General features: G+C 38.9%; 1 protein-coding gene across 12 annotated transcripts in view; it reads left to right on the top strand.

The window, feature by feature from the left end:
• Nucleotides 1-22276, top strand: part of cald1a (caldesmon 1a) — a 48760-nt gene that overhangs the window by 15665 nt on the left and 10819 nt on the right. For 4 of the 12 annotated variants that reach the window (XR_013799138.1, XR_013799139.1, XR_013799140.1 and 1 more), the window contains exons 2-9: nucleotides 5978-6074; nucleotides 14950-15093; nucleotides 16972-17284; nucleotides 17372-17407; nucleotides 17495-17740; nucleotides 19254-19351; nucleotides 20597-20867; nucleotides 22188-22276. The exon at nucleotides 22188-22276 is cut by the window's right edge and continues 52 nt beyond it. Coding sequence is in view for 3 of the 12 variants with exons in the window: in XM_079624255.1 (XP_079480381.1) it covers nucleotides 6001-6074; nucleotides 14950-15093; nucleotides 16972-17284; nucleotides 17372-17407; nucleotides 17495-17740; nucleotides 19254-19351; nucleotides 20597-20867; nucleotides 22188-22276 (1271 nt within the window). In the remaining 9 variants the exon portion in view is untranslated. Of the gene's footprint in view, nucleotides 1-5341; nucleotides 5470-5977; nucleotides 6075-14949; nucleotides 15094-16971; nucleotides 17285-17371; nucleotides 17408-17494; nucleotides 17741-19253; nucleotides 19352-20596; nucleotides 20868-22187 lie in introns of those variants that run through there. The other 8 variants (XR_013799137.1, XR_013799143.1, XM_079624256.1 and 5 more) reach the window with 5 other exon arrangements.

Here is a 22276-nt window from a genome sequence, read left to right on the forward strand (position 1 = left end):
GCGGATGAAAAAGCAAAATCTTTTGGCTACCCATGCCATTGAAATATTCTACCCGTGTGAGGTTCATCATGAGCAACAAATTCAGTCAGATGTCTCCAAACTTAGGTTAGGTAGGTTGCGTACCAACCAAATTTTCTTCTCTCTCCTCATTTCTCTTATACTTTTCAGAGCTTCTTCTTTTCCCAGTGACAGCCATGAAAAGCAGTTGCTGCTCTTCCTGCCAAAATATCTACTGGATTTATAGTGGCACATCCTGCACTTTTTCTCGCTCTGTCTATGTCTCTCTCCATGTCTTTTCTTACTTAATCTCTCATTCCTTCTGTTTCTTCTCTAAGGCCCTAGAGCCATAAATGTGTTGATGCATCAGAGAGTCCAAGCTGAGTTTTTGGTTACGTGAAATCGACCTTCAATAAGCCAAACATTGCCAATGTAATCAAACCAGCATTTGTGCATAAAATGGTATTACCAACTCATAGACTCACAGCTAGGGATGTCTCGACATTGCAGGGCTGGTGTCATTACGAACGACAATATATTATTTACCAGGTTCCAGAATCGCAGGCTCTAGATTTTTATCCAATTTACCAATTTACATTTTTCTTTTGGTTTATTTGCTTGTGGGTGATATTTCATACTTGAAATCACCATAAAAAGAGTACAATTGCTCTGCTTTGGTTACAATACCACCAGTGCACAAATTATACAGTGGTTTTGAAGGGGGTTGATGTTTTTAAAGACATCTCTGTATAATTCCAGTTTACAATCTGTTGAAGTTAACCTAGTACAAAGATTTGTTGTGTACTGATACTAACGAAAATCTGCTACTAGCTAAGACTTAAGCATATATTTATAGCCCAGTATAACTATGTATTCTGACTAACTTCTAATCTACATCTTGTGGTTAAATGTTGTTTGAAAATGCTGTTGAACATACAGTATATTAAAACAATTATATGTACTTTTAAGACCCCCACAATCTTTAGTTTTGACTTGCTTATGTCTGCCTGTTATCATGGATTTTATTTATAAGTAATTCCCCATTTGGTCTCTATCAGAGAAAGTATTATTTCCCTTGATCTGTCAAAACTTAAAGACAAACAAACTCAGGTGTCAACTTTAATAATATTAATGATAATGCTAAATTATATCCAATATAATAGTCAAAAATAAGATTTTTTTTTTGTTGTTGTTAGTGACTTGAAGACAAAAAAATTGGCAAACTGCACCAAACCATAATTCTTCCCTCTAAAACCTCTGAAGCACAGCAGGTTGTCTGACCTTCAGCACATAAACACAACTGTGTTAATGGGGATTGTTGGCCCGTCACATAGAGCTGTTGGTATATTGTACATGAACCAGACCTGGTGCTGGAGCCCTGCCATTACTGTCCTGACACGGTCCTGAGATCTGCGGTCGTGTGCCGGCCAATCATTCAGCCGGCTTTATGGGACAACTTCGGCTGGCCTCCAGTCACTTTTATTGGTGCTCTCAATTTCCTGCGCATCTCGGCAAGCACACACAACCATAATTCTGCCGTAGGTCTGTAGGTTTGTCATCACTGACGCAGACAGACAGACAGACAGACAGACAGACAGACAGACAGACAGACAGACAGACAGAGGTGTATTGACTGCACAGCGGTATAGATTTCATTCTCCTAGCTCAGTTTCATTTCACAGAGACCTGCATTCCCAGATCACCCTCTTTGATCTCTTTATTTCTCTGCAGCTTGTTGAGTGAACAGCGCTCTCAAAATATGCCATGAGAATTAGATTCTCTCTCCTGTTATCTCCTGTCTCTTGGTTTGTTCTTATCCGCTCAGTGACTGGGATTTTTGAATTTAGAACTATGTGTATTTGTTTGATCTTTAAGGGTAAGAAGGAATATTGAGGATTAAACTGATTAATACATTAGCAGCATTGAATACTACATGATAAAGTACTGTATGAGAATATATTTTAAGAAGAAATAAAGACATTGTTGAGCAACTGTCAGTGAATCCAGATGGAAAAGCAGGCTGCACAACACATAGCTGGCATACCTGCAGTGTATTTTAATGAGGCGTCAGGTGAGTGAGGTGTGTGTACCTCTGATAGGCTGCTGACGCTGCAGATTTCTGGGATACCTTCCTGCACCTGGCTACAGTTCACCCTCTCGCACAACCTCACAAACGTCCCACTTTTTAACATTTTCTGATGATAAATTTGTTTTTATCATGTCAACAAATGTTGACGTAACCCATTCTTAAATGTTCTTAAAGGCAGCATGAAATCCAAATTTACTTTATTATGTGTTACTGCATGTTGTTTCACAGAAAATGTGTTTCTTTACAATCTCACATCAAAATCCAATAACCTTAACTACTTTTTATTTTCTACAATTACATAATTTTAAAGAATGTGCTGCGAAAGCCATTTCATGTTGACCTTAATGCGAATTTGGAATTGTCCCATTTGTTTGTTTACTTTGGCTGCACAGTTTAAACATCTTCCTTTTATGAACTAATAGTGCAGTCAATATAAGTGCACGTCATGACATTTTGATGGTTACACATAGATTTACTTTATACCTCTTCCTGTAGGAAAAAGGCCATTTTATCTGGTGCTTAATACCACATTGTTTCATGGTGAAATATACACCACATTACAGCAAAACGCTTTTTAATGCAACATGTCTGCGCAGCTCCTCCATTTGTTAAAATCTTGGCCAGAGAAGACGGTCTGAATCCTCCTCCTACGCCAGACTCCCGCTGCGGCCGCGGAGAGTGTGTTAGCATAAACTCTGATAGCGAAACCAGTCGATGTTAATGGACCTATATTGACAGACATGCAAATAAGGGTGATGGTTTATGTTGGCAACGCTCCGCTCTCTTCTTGAGCCGTAAATTTAGTCTCTCTCAAGTTGTCCAGAGTGGCTGAGGTCCAAGAGACGGTGGGTGGTAGATCCAAACATTTAGTTATTTAATCCTTTTGGCAGTGGGGTTGTGGATCACATCAGCTTTGGCTCTGGTTATAAAGAACAGTCTTTACCTCAACATTTATCTCTGCGAACTACGAGCATCCAACTAATGGTAGATTGTTAAGGCTAAGTGTGTTGACATTAATGAGTTTGTAATTATTTTTTACTGCAAAAGCGGGTACGAGGAATTGCTTGCGGTCAGAGGTGGATTACATTTCAAACCGTGAAATTCTCCTAGAGTACATTACTTGAAGCATTAATGATTCATCAGTGCACGTTATTTCAAATAGAAAATAGAAAAAAATCAAAATGTTATAAAATAATTTATTCAGAAATGCGAAAGTAAAATCATTTGCAAATGTTTCATGTTGACATGATTTCAAAAGCCATTTTAGCAAAACCATTTAAAGTACAGTAAGGACAGTTTTCCGTCTGCCATCGTTTTTAGTTATCTTCATTAGTTGCTCACTTTTCCCCACAGAGTTTAAAGAGAGCCAAAGCTGCTTCGTCCGTGTGGTTTGGCACAGGCATCCGTGTGTACGTTCGCGACCTATAACATCACAGACGGAGGCTCTAAGGCTGCATTCCCATGGGTCATTGCTGTGATGAGCTTTGATGAAGGGTTAAGCACCGCACTTATGAGGAACATAGTAATTTACCAGGTGAATGTGTTATTACAGCCATTACAACGCGTGCTCTCTAGACAGGAGGCGTCTCCCTGCTTGTTGGGGGAAGCCAGACCCCCGTTATGAAACATTCAAGAGGGAAAAAGTGCAACGACATGAATCTAGGGACGCCTAGAAGGCTTGTACGCTAGCTGTAGCCGCACACGGGTGGTCCTTGAAAGGAAGAGGCAAATCCGTTTCTACATTCTTTCTCCGAAGACAGGGCCTTATTGTCAGTTGTGCACGGCGCTAGTACACACCACGCCACCAAAACACAAACACAAACTGAATTTCAATCATAAATTTAGTATGTGAGGTCAGCATGTGTAGTCATCATCGCTGCGAGAGCGTGATTCAATTTGAGTTGATCGTACACAGTTGTGACAGTTTTATTGAGCTGAGTCAGTGCTGTTTGCTCAAGGGCTCAGATATGAAGAGCAGCCATGCTCCTGCAAACAGAAGATCCAGCTAAAGATAGACCGCATTCCTGCGGTTCGCGAATGCGGGCACCGCGGTTCTGCCTGATAAGGAACATCGGCTCGATCTCTTGCTCTCCACTTCTCACTCACATTCCTTGCTTTCCCTCTCCCGCTGTTGTTTTTGTTTTTTCCATTCTCTCTCTCTCTCTCTCTCTCTCTCTCTCTCTCTCTCTCTCTCTCTCTCTCTCTCTCTCTCTCTCAGCATTATGTGAATATGGAGGAGGGGTTTAGGAGGAGAAGTGTTTCCTGTTCTCTTGTGTCTAAGAATCTCTTTCTCTCTCTTTTCTTGCACACTTTGTGTTTGTGTGTATTTGTGTCCAGCAGTAACAAAAAGTGATGTTGCTAACTTTTGAGTAGCAGGACAGTTAAGCTATGCTAAAAAGTGTTGACTTTCCAACAACCAGCCACATTTCTCATTAGAAAAATGCTAAAAAAAAAACAAAAAACAAAGTGGTCTCAGTACAACCAAGCAAGCTGAGGCAATAATCAAACAGGCTGTAACTCAAGTTAAAAAAATTTTGGGTCGTTCATGTAAAAAAAAAACGCAGTGATATTTTATGCTATTTACGCTATTTACAAATTCCAGTTTGATGCTGTCATCCTAAGTGATATTTGGTGAGATTGAAAATATCAAATTCCATAGAATCAATATTGTAACAATATTCAATACCAATTTAATCAATCAATCCTGTCTGCATTTTTTTTTTTAATTTTAATTTTTTTTTTTTTCGGTTACAGCTTTAGTGCAATAAAAAAAAAAACCAATTAACTTATTTCCAGTTATTTTCCACTTTTCAGTTATTTCCTATGATAGCTTGAAAAAATATTGCCCCTTTATATAGCTTCAATGTAGTTAGCTATTTTTTATTAGCTAATAACTTTTTTTTTTTAATCTACAATGTCAAGCAAAAAGTGTTTTCATTTTTAAACATGCTTTCCGCAAGCGAATCCCAGCTAACCAGCAACAGTGCCGTGATCACAAAAGAGAGGGAGGGAATGAGAAAAAAAAAAGGAAAGGAATGGAATGGGCAATAATTGGGAGTCGGGAAGGGAAAAAAGAGCGAGAGAGGGACAGTGTCGGAATGGGAGAGAGAGAGAGAGAGAAAGGAAAAGGGGGAGAGAGGGAGGAGGCAGACCCGTCGGCCGTGATTGTGAGTTTGCACTATAATGGGAGGGAGAAAAATGGAGGAAAGTAGGGAGGGTGAAAAAAATGGGAAAGGAAGAGGCCGGCTTTGGCCCAGCTGCAGCGAGAGAGAAAGAGCCTGAAATACTCTTTGAGTTGGAGTGTTATCGAGACGAGAGAGAGTGAATTTCTGCTATGTTTTGAAAGCTAAAATGTTCCGGAGGTCATCATCACTAAAGTGAAGGTAGGGCGGTCTGAAGCGTCACAGTGCTGAGATTAATGACAGCAGCTCTATATCTCCTGGGTGGCCTGGGTTCCTCCACTATGTACCCTGCAGTATATTCAGTCAGAGTCTTTCTGCTTGACTGAGTGGACATCCTGTGCTAACATCTTTTCCTCACCCATTCTCTCTCTTTTTTTCTTCATTCTCTCTCTCCCTGTCTCTCTCTCTCTCTCTCTCTCTCTCTCTCTCTCTCTCTCTCTCTCTCTCTCTCTCTCTCCCACAATTTCCATTTTAAGTGGTATTATGAAAACAAACTTGTGATCTGTTTGATGTCGGGCTGAGAAAAGATCGACTGTAAATGTCTTGCATATGGGAATGCGTGATTTTTGTGAAAAGGTTAACCAAATACTCACAGCAGCTGTGGAACCCAGACGTACTCAACCAAATTCAGTAACGCAGAGGATTCTGTGAGTTTATGTAAGGTTCATGCGTGAGACTAAAAAGACACACATGTTCTGTTGTTTTGCAGGGTCATACTCTCAGGATTGAAGCATGGATGACGATTTCGAACGGCGCAGGGAGCTCAGGAGACAGAAACGGGAGGAGATGCGGTTGGAAGCCGAGAGGTAACGTGGGCGTCATTAATGCTCGCTTTGCACCGTAAACCGAGGGCTGTTAATGGGGTTGAGATCATCAGATTGATTGCACAGCCACTGCTTGTAAAGATTGTTCACCTTGCTAAAACATGACAGCTTGCAAACTGTGTGACTGCTCTGTGGCCAAAAGAGTCTTTGTGCATTCGTGCAAGATTTAAAAATGCTTTTTAATGAGTTTTCTGTTCCAGGGTCTTTTTGGGGTGATTTATTGAAAGCTATTAGATATTATTAAAGAATTGTTAGGATAGTTAGCCCAAAAATGTAAGTTCTGTCATCATTCACTAACCCTCAAGCTGTTCCTATTTGATTCTCTTATATCTGTGGAACACAAAATACCAAGAATGTTGATGCTCTTTTTCATATACTGAAAGCAAACAGTAGCTATGTTCCCATCCATAATGTAACTCATGTGTAAAATTGAAATATTGCATAAAACATTTGTGAATAAAGCACAGTTTCCATCCCATGAGTTCAAGAGAAATGACGAAGTGACCAAATCGTCACTTCCTGGGAAATTAGTGCAAAATATCTGTAATAGAAATGGAAGTTACTGCAATTGGGAAAGCTACTCTGGGTCTTTTTTCATAGATCATAAATGACTGAACAAATGAAACGGTCATGTTATCCTGCGTTTGGATACCTGGTGTTTTGGAATGCAATTGCGTGAGAGTTCTGGGAGGTAATTATACCCAACCATTTTGATGACAGACTTTGGCTCTGGTATTTCAGAATGATCAACATTGAGATATGCTGTACAATGAAATTTATTCTGTAAATGTGTTTTCATCATAGTTTATGCACATGTCATCTTATTGGATTAAAAAGAATATCCGTCTTATTTGAGCGCAAGCATTTGTTTAATGCACATTTGTACAATTTATCTTGGTGTTTCCATCCAGCATTTTTTTTTTGTAATATGATATCCCAAAATTTTACTTAAAATAGGTGGATGGTAACACAGCTAGTGACCAGGGGATGCTATATTGAACAGCAATACATCTATTCAAACTATATTCCAATTCATAGTATGTTTCTTTTCTTTTCTAAGGCCATACAATAACTTTATGTGAGAAAGAGACAACAAAGTTGTAGTTTGTGGTTTATCTTTGCATCTGCTGCAGCTCTTAAATATTCAGATATTGCTGCATGGAGATATATTATGCCAGTGTCAGTGCTGGCATTGATCACATCAAATTAATTTTAATATACTGAAGTTTGAATGCAATATGAGGACGGTGGTGAAAGGGAAGATTTTCAGTTATCAAATGGAAGTTATCAAATGGAGTCATATGGACTACTTCAATGGTACTTTTATGATGCTTTTTTTTTTTGTTATTTTTGAATCTTCAGTTGTTCAGACTCACTAACACTCTGGATCACTAACTATTGGTTATTATTGTGGCGAGACCCGCAAATGCCAAATTCAGCCATGGCTCTTATAGTTTATTTTTGTGCATTCAAATATTATCACATTTACAATAGTGTAAGATTCATAAATGTATGCTCCTGCATGTATTTCCTGCATTCCTAACTCTTAATCATTCTTCTCATTGTGGGGTTTGTAATCACAATTTGTAAGTAATCACTGTTTTAATGCTTTTGTGGCCCAAAGATTGCGCTATCAGCTCCCTTTTCTTTTTCTGTGATGATGGAGTCTGCTATTAAAGCAGAAATCTGGTGTTAACGTAACACATATTAAACATCAACGGACTGGCACTTTTGCGAGCCGCTTGGCCATTTAAGGCAAAGTGACGTTCCCGTAAAAACTGGAGGCACTGACCCAAATAGCCATTTTGCATCAGGCTAGATTATCTCTGAGCACTGTGCATTTCTGCAAACACAGACAACAGCTGTTTCTTGAACATTTATGCCCCTGTCAAAAAAGAGTTATGGGTAATGACTAATAATGCAAATCAAGCTTATTATCATACCAGGAAAGCATAGGATTGCATGAATCAGCTCTAAATCAATATCTTTCAGCAATTTTCTATTATCATAGGCTAGGATGTTAGACTAGAGTAACTTGGTGTACAGTTAGTTTCGAGTGTCAGCTTCCCGTCTGCAACGGCTTTCCTGTTTCCTCCAACCGTGTTACCATGAAGCAGGAATGCTTTTCTTTTTCATGATTTAAGATATATGGGACTTTTTTTACCTAATCGTAGGGCGGAAGCGTAAAGCCGATGACGCACAGATTAGAGACCATTATATTTTACAGCATAGCATAAAACACTTTTTTTTTTGCCTATATAACCTCTGAAAGGGTGGAATTGGGTTTCCTATGCCAAGTATCGCATTTGGCAGAAAGTTACAAATGCAACCCGTTCAGCTCTGCGACACAATGTGATCTTGTGTTTATGTTCTTGTGGAGAATTTGGCCCGCTCCTCTTCGCCTGCTCGAGTTAGTGATAAAAGATTAAAACGCTCTATTAAATTACTTTCATTATGCAAAGATGCTGTAACAATCAATATTTACTCTTTGGCGGTAATTGAACTAGTCAAAACCATGTGTCGTCCTGCGGGGCCCCGTCCATTTCGTCCATCATCACTATGCACGTCGAACACAAAAGTCAGTTTCCGATGTACATATGATAAGCGCTGTCGCTTTGCCAAATGTTTCTACATTAGAAGTGTTTACTGGCAGTGATTTGGGATGCGCTCCGTCTCCAGACGGTCCTCAGTGCAAGCAGAGGGACAGCGGGCAGACAGATGTTGGCTCGCCGATGATGCGGAAAAAACAGAGAAAGTCCGATAACGCATATCGGAGCAGCTTGGCATCCGAGTCCAGCTGCTTTTCCATCAGGCGATGATGGCTTGATGTGCGCCAGTCTTTTTCTGCTGGAAGACGTGCCAGTGTTTCAACTGCTGAAAATGACAGCAGAGGAAAAGTGTGTGAGAGAAGGAGGCTGTGCGTTCTGTCTTTTGTCTTTACTGTATGCATTACTTTTAACTCTAAAATGTGCTTCGCTTTCACATTAGATATGATGCAATTACAGCGTTCCCATAGACAAAACTGTCTGATGCTGATTGCATAGAGATCTAAATGCATTTCTCAATATCACAAACTCCAATCTGATCTTAGGAGTCAAGATGTAGAGGCTTTGGTCAGTTTGTTAGGAAACGTGTTTAAATCTTTCCCCGCCATTGACAGAATTTTCCAGCAATCCACATTTTCACTGTTATACGGTAGGGGTCGCTAATACACATCTTCCGAAAGAGTACATAATCTCCGGATCGAAACATGTGAAGAATAAGCAGAAACAAGCGATTGAAGCATTGCTTACGCACATGTAAAATAATGCGAACATCAAACATTCAACAGCATATTAATCAAAACTGCCTAACGTTACTGAATGAAATGTTGACCCAGGAAGAGGTATAGGACTGTGAAGCTTTGAAGGATGGACTCAATGCACTCCATCTATGTTTTGATCACCGATCGAATGTAGTCTTGGACAAAAACGTGATTTCTCTGCTTTCTCACCGCTGACGGCGGAAGAGTTAAAAGTAACTGCAAAAAATGGGTTTTTAAGGAACAAAGAGTTGCTGGATTTTGAAAAGTTTGCAAGGTTCATTACAGTGAAACTTTGAATCATCATTAAAAGTAGCAACTCAACTAGATCCTTAACTATTTGTTGTGCTAAGTGCTATAATTGCTCTTTTGAATGGACATAAATTCAGCACACCGCAAATGTTGGCTTATTTGTGTTTGCTTTGCAGAGGCTGCTGACCCACTATTTGAATTAACTGCTTTTTTGCTGAAGCCTCGTCTATTGTGGTATCCTCCATTTCCAATTTATCTACCCCAAAACTTCATCCATAAAGAATGAAATGTGGTTAGTCGTTTTACATGAAGGTCAGACGGGCCCTTCCTGTTTAAGTGGGCGGTTCATGGCCAGAATAAGCTGCAAAGTGAATGAGACTTTATGCTGATAGTCAAACATCTGGCTCTGTGAGACTATAACAACTAGATCATAGATCAGGTCTGCTATGCATTTAGAGAAATAGCTGGTCAGAGACGCTTCTGACATGACTGGCACTGTTGAAGGGTCAAAGGGTTCATGCTGTTTTTAAAGCACCATGTATACACAACCACAGTTACACACGCACACACACTCCTGTGTGACTGCAGTGGCCTTTCCCGGGACAGGTTGATGTGTTCCAGCTCCGAGTCGGGTCATTGATACTCCGCATACACACACAGGAATGTTTTGACTGCTGGCTCCGTGTCCCCACTCGCCATGCTGACGGAATGTTCTGACTAATGATTACCAAAACCTACCATTTCTGTCCAGTCCACGGTTTCTATTTTAGTATCAACTGCAGAATATTTGGATGGATGGAAGCTATGTTTCCATCCAAGCTAAGAATTTAATTAATGGGGAAAAAAATCTGAATATCACGAAAAGCCATTTGTGACTGAAGCAGCATTTCCAGCTGCATTGTTTAAAAGAACAAATTCGTCATTTCTGGAGAAATTGCATTACAAAGGAAAATGGAAGTTGAAAGTCACTGGGGAAGCCATTGCGGCTCTTTTATTATGTGTGATTAATTATTGCAACAAAGCGCTCTGATGGACTTTATGTTTGACTGATCGGTTCAAGTGTGTCAGGCAGTTTTGGAAGGTAATAGTAGCCCGTCATTTGAGTATATTCAGTCACATGACTTGAGTCACAGTCACACTTCTACTACTACTTCTAAGAATTTTATTAGATGCGTTTAGATTGTAGTTTATGCACAAATGTAAAAAAAATATCCACCTCCAAAAACCCATAGAAAAACAAAGTTATTTATTGTAATAAATAAGTAATTATCTGCCAGGAGATTATCCATTAAGTTTACACTTGACATGTCCTTTAACCCTAAAACAAAACACAATGCACTGCGTAATTCAAAATACAGATAAAACACTAGTAAAAAATCAATACGGAAAATTCCACAGTATACACTGGTCCCTATTTTTACGAAATTGTCTTAGAGTGAAGCCTTTTATGTGCATTTTTAGAAATGTTATGCACATCTTGCATGGAGTTTCCATCCATAATTCTTTTTATTTTCTATATTTTTTTATGTATTAAACATGCTGGACAGAATGTGCATACAATGTAAATTTATGCAACAAACATAAACATTAATAATAATTATTAACGCCTCATATACACCCATATACTTTTAAAAGTTGTATTTTTGTAACAGTAAAGACATGAATAATGTTACAAAAGATTTCTATTTAAAATAAATGCTGTTCTTTTAAACTTCATATTCTTGTATGCTTGTATGTAGTTTTCTCTATGGATCTACAGCCATCTTGGCACCACACATCTGTGCTGTTCCCATGAGAGGCCAGGAAGAGCTGAGGAAATAACACCCATCCTCAACGAATGGCCCGTTCCAAACACACTCTCTCTCTCTCTCTCTCTTTCTCTCTGGCTGGTTAAAGAAAAGCTCGCTTGAGGGTATACATGTGTTCAAGGGATGCTGTTACTAAAAGCTATGAGGTTATGGGGCAGAAATGAGAGCAGGTGATCCTGTGCTGTGGTCAAATAAGGAATGGACGGATCTGTGGCATTGGAGATGAGTGGTGGGGTCAGTAAGTAGAGGAAAAGCGTGGGAATAGAACAGGGATTTGGCAGGGTCCAAAAATGTCTCTCTCCCAACCCTTTTGTCTGTGATAGCTCTCGAGAGCCTTTGCCCTGTGTGTGATGTTTTCATTGACATTTCTGAGATGTTTGGACCACAAGAAAATAATTCCCGCCTTGATTCTTCAGCTGTTCCGGCCTGGATCTGCTCTGCATGTTGTTATTTGTGCTATTATGAGAGCAAATTAGCTGCAACATTAGCTGCATATCAATTTAATTTCCCACACAGTAACCCTTGCTTCCTTTATAGAGTTTATGAATCCCATAAAACATGCTGCTCACCGCGTAGCTCTCACTACGCGCACTATAAAATAATTAATGCTACACGGCTGAAAGATGTGTTCCATATGGAAATCATGTTCGGCTGATGTCTTGGTTTACATCCCATATCACTACAGGTACAAAAGCAATGCCTCCAAAACTCCTATACTGCTAAAAAATGCTGAGATCCTCCTGAATGTTATTGCAGCAGGCAGTCAGCGTGTTTTATTTCTGATTTATTTTTGTGGTTATGGAACAGGGAAGATGGGCGGTGTTCCCCGGAGGGATATCGGATCAGAAACTCATCTAAGAGTCCGGACTCGATGGGCTGGAATGTTAAAGCGGATTTTAGGGCATTATGTGTTGTTTGGAAAACTCCCTCTGGATTTTATTCATTTTCATATTGAGAGATTTTTTATTTTTTATTGATCTGTTAAAATAATACTTTGATGTAGTGTAAAATTATATGGTAAACTTGCAGGACTTTCAATATGGTCCAAAACGTTTCTCAATTCATCCAGAAATCCTAGGATTTCCCATGTCAGAAAGAAGCAAAACACTTTTAATTACATTCATACAATGGCATTGGATATGTTTTTTGGAAAATTATCATAAAAAATGCTGTTGAATAATGTTATAAGTTAACCTCAGAGAAAGATATTTCATATGGTCCCTTACAGAACAAATACTTCAGTAAACACAGTTGAGTTTGTCTCGTATGATTGGTTTGTGAACATAACGACAAAGGGAGAGAAGACAAGAACAAGAAAGATGGAAAGAAAGAACAACAGAATCAGCAAGAATCCAGCTCTCTATATGATTTCACTCTCCCCAAGGTTTTCCATGGGCGTTAACAGAGCACCACGTTCAGTCCTGAACACATTCCTAATCACTGCACAAACTGAGGAAGGGCTTTTTTTTGTCAAGATTATGACTTTTTCTCTCCAAAGATTTAAAGCAAATGCCTTTTTTACAACCATTAAGATTTTTTGACATTTTTATGACAACTGATTTTATTGTGAAATATGACTCAAACAGAAATAGAATGAAAATGGAAAGTAATTAGCATAGCTTCTGTTCATAACATTTCAAACAATAGATAGTCATGCACATTTGATCTGATAGAACTGGAGTGCAAGGTTATGAGATGCATTAGTCTATGTGAATGCTCGGTCTTTAATCTTAAAATGGGAGACTGTGTCTGAGCCCCGAACTTTATCAGGAAGGCTGTTCCAGAGTTTAGGAGCCAAATGTGGCTCTCTTCCTCCTTTAGTGGACTTAGATATCCTATACATACTACCAAAATTCCAGACTTTCATGACCTTAAAGAGCGTGATGGATTGTAGGGCGATAGAAGATCAGTTAAATACACAGGAGCTTAATAGGTAACCAGTGTAGAGATGATACAATTGGTGTGATATATTTGACCATATTTACTTGACCTAGTAAGAACTCTAGAGCTGGATTTTGGACTAACTGTAGCTTGTTTATTGAGGATGCAGGACAAACAGCTAGTCATGCATTACAATAATTCAGTGTAGAGGTCATGAATGAATGAAATGGCATTTATGCATGAAAAATCAGAAACAGATAACATGTTCCGTAGATTAGCGATGTTTCTGAGGTGGAAGAAGGCTGTTTTTGTAACATATGAAATATTGTTTTTGAATTGTTTTTTTGTTCCTTAACTGTAGAGGATGAAGTTACAGTACATCCTTCTGGATGAAACTGTATTCTAAGAGATTCTGTGTACAGGTTTTTGGTCCAATAAGTAATACCTCAGTCTTAGCTGAATTTAATAGAATAAATGCCATCCAATATTTTACATCTTTAACACGCCCTGTCAACTTGGATAATTTTGAAATTTCCTCTGGACGTGATGAAATAAATAACTGAGTATCATCAGCATAATAATGGAAACTAATTCCATGTTTTCTAATAATATTACCAAGGGGGCAGCATGTGTATTGAAAATAGCAGAGGGCCTAAAACAGACCCTTGCGGCACTCCATAATTTACTGACGTTAACTTGGATAATTCCCTCTTTAAATAAACAAAATGGTAACGGTCTGATAGGTACGATCTAAGCCACCCTAATGCCTGAATACCAGTGTCATTTTTTAATCAACCTAAGAGTATGTCACGATCTCTATAGAGTCGAACGCAGCATCAAGTAAAACTACTACTTGGTGCAGCCTCGCTCAGAAGCAAGTTATTTGTAATTTTAACGAGCACAGTTTCTGTGCTATGATGTGCCTGAATCCTAAATGAAAGTTTTCATAAATATATATATTTTTTGCAAGAAGGAGGATAATTAAGCAGACATAACATTTTCTAGTATTTTAGACATAAATGGAAGATTTTAAATGGGTCTGTAATTTGCCCATTCATTTGGATCTAGTTGGATCTCATTCTAGATCTACTTAATGAGAGGCTTAATAACGGCCAGCTTGAAGGGTCTTGGGACATGACCCAGAGTTAGAGATGAGTGATACTGAAGACTGGAGTAATGATGCTGAAAATTCAGCTTTGCCATTACAGAAATAAATTACGATTAACAAACCCAAACTTAAACGGTAGTGTAAAAATGTATGGGTTGTACATACAAAAATATGAATGGGTTGAGGATTTGAAATAAAACATCAGAAAGAGACACCAGAGAGAGAGAGATAGAGGTGAAGAAAGCTTGTCAGAGAGATGTGAAAACTTTATTTAGGATACACGAAAGTCCCCTGGCTGTCATGTGGGCTGAATGCTGTCAGGATCCTCTCATCAGCTGCCAAAGCTTATACACACACACGCACATACAAAGCTGACAGCCAGTGAAAGTTCATCCTCGACAGCAACAACATGAGCAGTATCAGCTGTGACTGTGTGTGCCAAGGTGACATGAGGCCTAACTCTTTCCGTCTCTTGCTGGTGTAACATCTAGCTGTCTCTGTGTGTAGGATGGCCTCTCGCCGGAATGAGGAGGATGAGGAGGAGGCCGCTCGTGAGCGCAGACGAAGAGCGCGTCAGGAGAGAATGCGTGGTAAGGAGAGTGAAGATGTGGCCTACAAACCTGAGACCCCGGAGCTCAACAACAGCCACAGGTAAAACACAGACACGCTACATCACTACAAAAAATTATTTTTTTACTCACCCTGCGTCTGAATACCTACTTCCATACTATATAGTTGCTGAAAAACAGTATGTGTGCTGAGTAGTATGTCCGAATATTCATTAGGGATGGGCAACGATTAATCGCATAAAAAATTTTAGTTTGTGTTTAAATAATATATGTATCTGTACTGTGTATAATTATTTTGTATATATAAATACACACACATGCATGTATATATTTAAGAAAAATGTGTTATTTATATATAAAATATTTATAAATAATATAAATTATGTATAATTATATACATGCAAATAGTTCTTAAATATATATATGCCATATGTGTGTATTTATATATACAAAATAATTATACACAGTACACATATATATATTATTTAGACACAAACTTTTATTTTGGATGCGATTAATCGTTGCCCATCCCTAGGCAAAAAGTATCCGGGTGACCTATTATTTCCGTTGAGATGCTGAAGTGCGAACCCGAAGGACACTTTACTATCCCATGAGGCCACAGGAGAGGAGTTGCAGTGAAGCGACGCAACTAATTCAGTAGATCACATGACAGTGACAACATGGCAGATGTAGTACATTCAAATTTCATTCATACTACACACATTCATACTAAATAGAGTGTACTTTTTTAACGGACCATGAAGTAAGACCAAATGTAGTACTTACTATACAGCATGCGATTTTGGGTGCAGCATCCGAATCTTTGTCGTGTTTTCCACTACATATTCTTTACATATTCTACAACATTCTTAAAACAAGAGATATTTAAGCAAAATTACTTAAAAGGGGCATGGCATGAGAAATAATTTGACCATTAAAACATCTTACAAGTTTCATAAAACGTCCTTTTTTTTAATAAACAAAGCATTTATTAAATCAAGCTCCAAATCTCTTTTTCACGTTTTCTTGCACATTTCTCTCTGTCTGTAATCTGCAGCTTTAGTGGGCGGCACTAATAAATAACTTCCTGTAGCGGGTCAGCATTGCGGAAGCAGTGACATGTTCAGACACTGAGGCTTTGTGCAGTGAATGGACACAGAAGACGGTCAAACAAGACCAGAATTGTTCTCGATGTGTGACCAGACATAGCTCCATCTATTGTCAGTAGTGCTGACGCAGGGTAAACGTTTGCCAAGTGGTGCAGTCAGACTACATTAACCTACAGTGGCAGGATTATGGCAGTCTGTGTCCTTGTGCACGCTGGTTATGCAGCCCTAGAAAAGGCAAAAGGGAGTGCAGATCCACTTTAAACCATAGTGAAGTTCCTCGCTATCAATTTAGGTTTTGAGGTTTTGCTAATAATAAAGCAAATTTCGTTCTTTAGGGTTGTAATGTTGTGTAAGGCCTAAATATTAGTTGATTATTTGGCCCCAGTGTTATTAATGTTGTAGCTAATACAAAATATAAATGTTATGTTTTATATTTTATGCACTACTGTTCAAAAGTTTTAAGTCGCTAAGATTTCCATTTTTTTAAATAAGTATCTTACTTGATCAAAATACAGTAAACGGTAATATTGTGAAATATTCTAATTTTAAATAACTGTTTTCTATTTAAATATATTCTAATTTTAATAATGTTAGCATCATTACTCCAGTCTTCATTGTCACATGATCATCCTAATATGTGGATTTTCTGCTCAATAAATATTTATTATTATCAATGTTGAAAACAGTTGCTGCTTAATATTTTGGTGAAAACTAATACTTCAGTTTTTTCAGTCACTTTTCTCTCTAGATATTGCAATTGAAAAACTAATATCCCTCCATCACTAGTAATATACTGCATGTTATATATTGCTGTGTGTATTCTACCTTATTTTCTTCTTGCACTACTCTAGCATTATGGTGACAGAGAGCGTATCCACCTCAGTGGTGACCTCCAGTGGGACGGGAGAGGACGAGGAGGAACAGGCCCTGCTGGAGCGCCTGGCTAAGAGAGAGGAGCGCAGGCAGAGGAGGATGAAGGAGGCGCTGGACAGACAGGAGGACGACGACACCAGCCAAACCTCAGAGAGCAGCGCTGGTCTGCGGCCCGGCCCGAGCTACGAGGCAGAGGTGGACAAACAGGAGGAGGGGGAGGAGGAGGTGGTCATCCCGAGGGAGGAGGTGGTCGTGGAGGAAAAGCCACGGAGGTCTTATATGCGAGAACAGGTGTGTATTTATTTTTGTATGGTTTGTTAGATCACAGGAACTTGCATTTAAGGTTTGTTTATTGCATTTAACTTTGTTTACCTGTAGGAATCCGTTGAGGAAATATCTAAAATACCTGATGAGGTATGATAAGTGTTGTTGTTTCTCCAAAATGGCTTTTTTTTGTCTCATTTGATGCAACAAAGCATGTGACTGCAGTTCCATTCATAGGACAATAATGAGCAAGATGCTCTCCCTGCTTCCGAAGTACGTGAGGTGATTTTAAATGAAGACGTAAATGATTCTGCAGTTGTTTCGGGGACGGATGTGGAAAATGGCACCGCAGAACTCGCTGCAGGTGTACACGAGGAAAAGAGTGAGATAGAGGGATTGACAAAGAATGGAGTGGATGAAATGAGAGAGGCAGAAAACTTTGAGAAATATGAGACAGATATTTCAGAAAATGACGAGTCTTTGGTAAGAGTTTAGTTGTGTTTTGAGGACTGCACAAGGATGGATGGTTTAGATTTTGGGTGAGAGATGAACAGAAAAGTTTATTCGTAAAGACCTCTTGAAATCAAAGGTTTGTGACATTTAGTCTGTGCATGAACTTTGAGGCCTCTATATGCTAGTGACAAACTAACCTTTAGCACATATATGTGTTCGAATAAGTCTTTCACTGCCTTGATTTCGCAGACTTGCTTACACAATTTCGTCGCTGTCAGGCAGAAACCTTGTATCTCCAAAAACGTTAGTGTTTTGTCTGTCATTAGAACGGCCGCATCTGAGGCAGTGCATTACATTTTCATAAACTTACAGGCTATAAAGTTTACTGTAGCTATGTGGGCATATGTCATGTTGATCTTCTCATATCATGAGAAATACTAGACTTAGACTCTCTTCTCTACTCCTCCAATACATTAAAAAATATGTAGTGTTTCTTGAGTAAAGAAAACACTATACTTATTAAAACAACCAGTTCTTAATTTACCCTTGTATTGCAAACAAGCAGAGATGGTCCAAACTGTGTGCGGCTCTTCATTCAAGATTACAGCATGAGGTTGAGGTTTAAGTGGCAGGTTGATGATCCAATGGAGATACGAGGTTAAATCTCTCAATTTAAAAACCCACAGACAGACATAAAGGGTGAACAATTGTAATGAAAAAAAAAAGTGATACAAGGTTTCTGCCCGACAGCAGTTGTGTGATGCTCAGAAAATGATGTAGAAACAAAAAGTGGCAATGCTAAAATTTCTTTAGAGAAGATAATTGATCATGTTTTGACTCATTGATGCATTTTATTTGCTTAAAGTGAATTTGTATCATTAAATGCGTACATGTGCCACCATGTTCTCATGACTTTGAGTCCAACTTCGAGTGCCATTCTTCTTTTGCAATGGGTAGTTGGGAACTTTCTGAGTTGAATGGAGACCATATTTCTATTTATAGAGAATATTGTTGATTTGATTTTGTTCTAACGGGCATTGCCATTTTGCCCATGGAAAAACAATACCTAATACAACCTGCCTCCAGTAGTAAATAGCAAATAGTAGACCATTGGCTATTAATAAAAAAGGCAAACTCTTCAACTTCCTGTTTAAAAAGTAATTTCATGGGGTCTTTAATAGCTTTGGATGCAAAAGTCAATTCAGTGCAGCCATACAATTTCTTCCCCAAAATCCTAAATCACTCCATGCCCTTTTTGAGCACAGTGTGTAGTGTTTTCACCAGCGCACACAAGTATCAGTGCATTTCACAATGCAGGTTTAAAATCTGCTCAATGAACAGCGGATACACACTGTGTGTTCACTGCTTGCTGCATGTCTATTGGGAGTTGATGGTGTGTCTGTGCGTGTGTGTGTGTGCGTGTGCGAATACACCAACAGCACCCGCATTTCGTTCTTCCAAAACTCTTCCAGCGCTCCGTCTCTCTCTAACGCGCATGCATGTCACATCCACACATCACTCACTTCTCCTTGTGTGTGTACAGATGGAAGATGAAGATATGATGAGGAAGAATAAACAGCCAAATGGAGGAGTGTGTGAGGACAGCCCTCTCAAACACAAGAAAGCTGAGAGGACTTTCAGGTCAGTGCTCATTATAAACAATTAATGATTGTGTTAGGATGGTCCAGGCTTTCTTTTTCCAAACAATTTAGAGTTCCCAGAATTCCACATTTGATCTGTAATGCTTCGTCCCAATTCATATACTATCCCTCCTAAATAGTATTTGAAATTAGAATTAGTGTCCCAAATCATAGTATGTTGAAATAAGTATTCCAAAGATACCCGGATTGTTTCTGGTTAGAATCCGAAGTGCAGATCCATGCACACTCCCACAACCCATTGCGCATTGGACTTGGAATCGATTAGAACTACAAACACAAATAAAAAGTGTTCAGAAAAACTACAAAAATGACAGATGTATGAGACTGATGGTTAAGTAGAGAGGTTTAGATAAAGGGTTTTGAGTGATTCATAATCAGTATTTAACCCGACGAAAATATATTTATTCAATGTTATTCATATTATATTTCATCTGCAACAGCATTGTGAACTTATAAGGATACATTTGCTCATTCGTTTTTAAATACATCATTATGCAAATACATGAGGAGAGTTAAATTTAATAGAATGTTGAGGACTTTAACTGCTAAAGCTACAGCTCAGTGGTAAGAGCATTGCGTTAACAACGCAAGATCGTGGGTTCGATCCCAGGGGATTGCACATACCTATGTATAAATGTATAGGATAATGCAATGTAAGTCGCTTTGGATAAAAGCGTCTGCCAAATGCATACAAATGTAAATGTCTGCCAAATGCATACAAATGTAACTGTGTAAGTTTCATTTGACCAGAACATAAGTGTATCCATAAATTCTTGCAAAACAATCGATACATTTATTTGGGACAAACATAAGCATTTTCCTTGCACCAATAACCATAATAACAATCAGTCGTTAAAAACTTAAATTAACATACAGATAAAATAATCACGTTTCACATGATATATGGAACCTTGTTGTATATGGTTCCATGATATATGGTTGTTATACCATGATATATGGTTTTTGACCTTCTATGTGTCCAGCTATATTTCGTTCAGAGCTTTGCGTGATGAGGTATTTGACGCTAGTCACCTGATCTGCCGTGTCCTGAGGGCTGTTCTCAGCTGTAACTGGAGACTGTGTTACCTTAGACAGGGGTGTGCTGATTCACTAAGTCTGTGTGTGAATAGGTTGGGTTTTCTTTACACGTAAAGAACATGGATGTGTAAAGGTGCTGACAGACCCTTAACCTGTACGAGTGAGCGTCTGTTTGTCTGTGCGACAGCCGAGGCAGCTTACGCTCTCCTGAGGCGCCGGAAGTAGACGAGGCAGACGGCGAGGATGCTCGCTTGGAGGCCGAGAGAAAGCTGGAGGAACTGAAGAGGAGGAGAGATGAGATGGAGAGCGAGGAGTTTGAGAGGATGAGGCAGAAACAGCAGGAGGCCGAGGTGGAGCTGGAGGAGCTGAAGAGGAAGAGGGAGGAGAGGAGGAAGGTGCTGGAAGAGGAGGAGCGGCAGAGGAAGCAGGAGGAGGCCGAGAGGAAAGCCAGAGAGGAGGTGTGTTCCTTTAACGTCAATGATTCATTTCCTGTTCAGGTGACAGTTTCACTGACGCTGTGGAATTTGCCTCGATTCGCTTTTCTGCGAGCGAAAATTTTGATGAGGGTCCTGTCATCAAAACTGACTTCTGTAAACACCGCTGTAAAAATTATATGATCAAAAAGTCATGGCAACATTTGTGTAGAAGTAATGTTTTTACATTTATTTTGATGAGTTAAAATATTGTAAGCAATTTCAACTTTTTTTTATTAGATATACAAGATTTAGTCAATTTAATATAATTTAATTTGAGATGACTTAGGAAGTTGATTATATACCTAAGAATTATGTTTGTAAGTTGAAATCGCAGATGACCATACTTGAATATTTTATGGATGTCCTATGAGAACTGAAACCTTAAATAAGTAAATATAATGTATATATAAACCATATATACAATAGGTTAAATATACAGTAAAGTTCAAAAGAGAGGGGTGAATTAATTAAATTAATACTTGTATTCATCAAGGATGCATTAAATTAATCAAAATTAACATTAAGGGCGTTTGAAAATAAACGTAAACTTTTTATTCATCAAAGAATTCTGGGGAGGAAAAACTTTTGAACGGTAATGCATACTACTATATATTTGTCTCATTACTGAAACAAATATTGACAAAAAAGATAATTTACCCAGTATTTGTGTGTGCTGTCTGTATTTGTATGCTTAAAGTATCATGTTGTCAGCTTAGCTTTAACTGTAATTTGATATTAGGCTTTGGTGTGAAATAACTGTTGTATACTCTCTCTCAGTATTGAATAGTTGTAATTCTAATGAATTCCACATCATTTACATGAACATTAGCGTGATCGCACCCAGTGTGTGTTCCACATGAGTGCACGTGAGTTTCAGACTCTGGACCTCTCAGTAGCGGGCAAGAAACACACCCGTCCCTCCTCGTGGAGGCCCGCTCCTAGCATTGTAATGCAAATATGTTCCTTGTTCCTAATGAACAGAGGCAGTAAATGAAAAAAGGACTAATTAGAGATTAGACGGCCCCGTGCTGATGCTAGCGGGTCGTGCCAAAAAAACATGGTGTAAATAAAAAGGCTTCTTTATGATTTCTCAGCTGCTGTGGAATGCGGCTGGCTGCCAATTCACATTACGCTTCCACAGAGAGACACGATAGTCTTGATTTTTGTTGTTCGTCTCATTATCATTCTCATTTATTGCAAGAAGGACATTTTCTGGGATGTGAAGATCCCAGATCAGTCTGCTGGTGGGGTTTTTACATGAAGCATGCCAGTGAGGTGATGAGTGTGTGTTTTATTCTTCAGGAGGAGAAGAGGAGGATGAAGGAGGAGATAGAGAAGAGAAGAGCGGAGGCGGCTGAGAAGAGGCAGAAAGTGGAGGATTATGTGGATGG

The sequence above is a fragment of the Phoxinus phoxinus genome (assembly GCF_949152265.1).
Source record: "Phoxinus phoxinus genome assembly, chromosome: 9".
Lineage (NCBI taxonomy): Eukaryota > Metazoa > Chordata > Actinopteri > Cypriniformes > Leuciscidae > Phoxinus > Phoxinus phoxinus.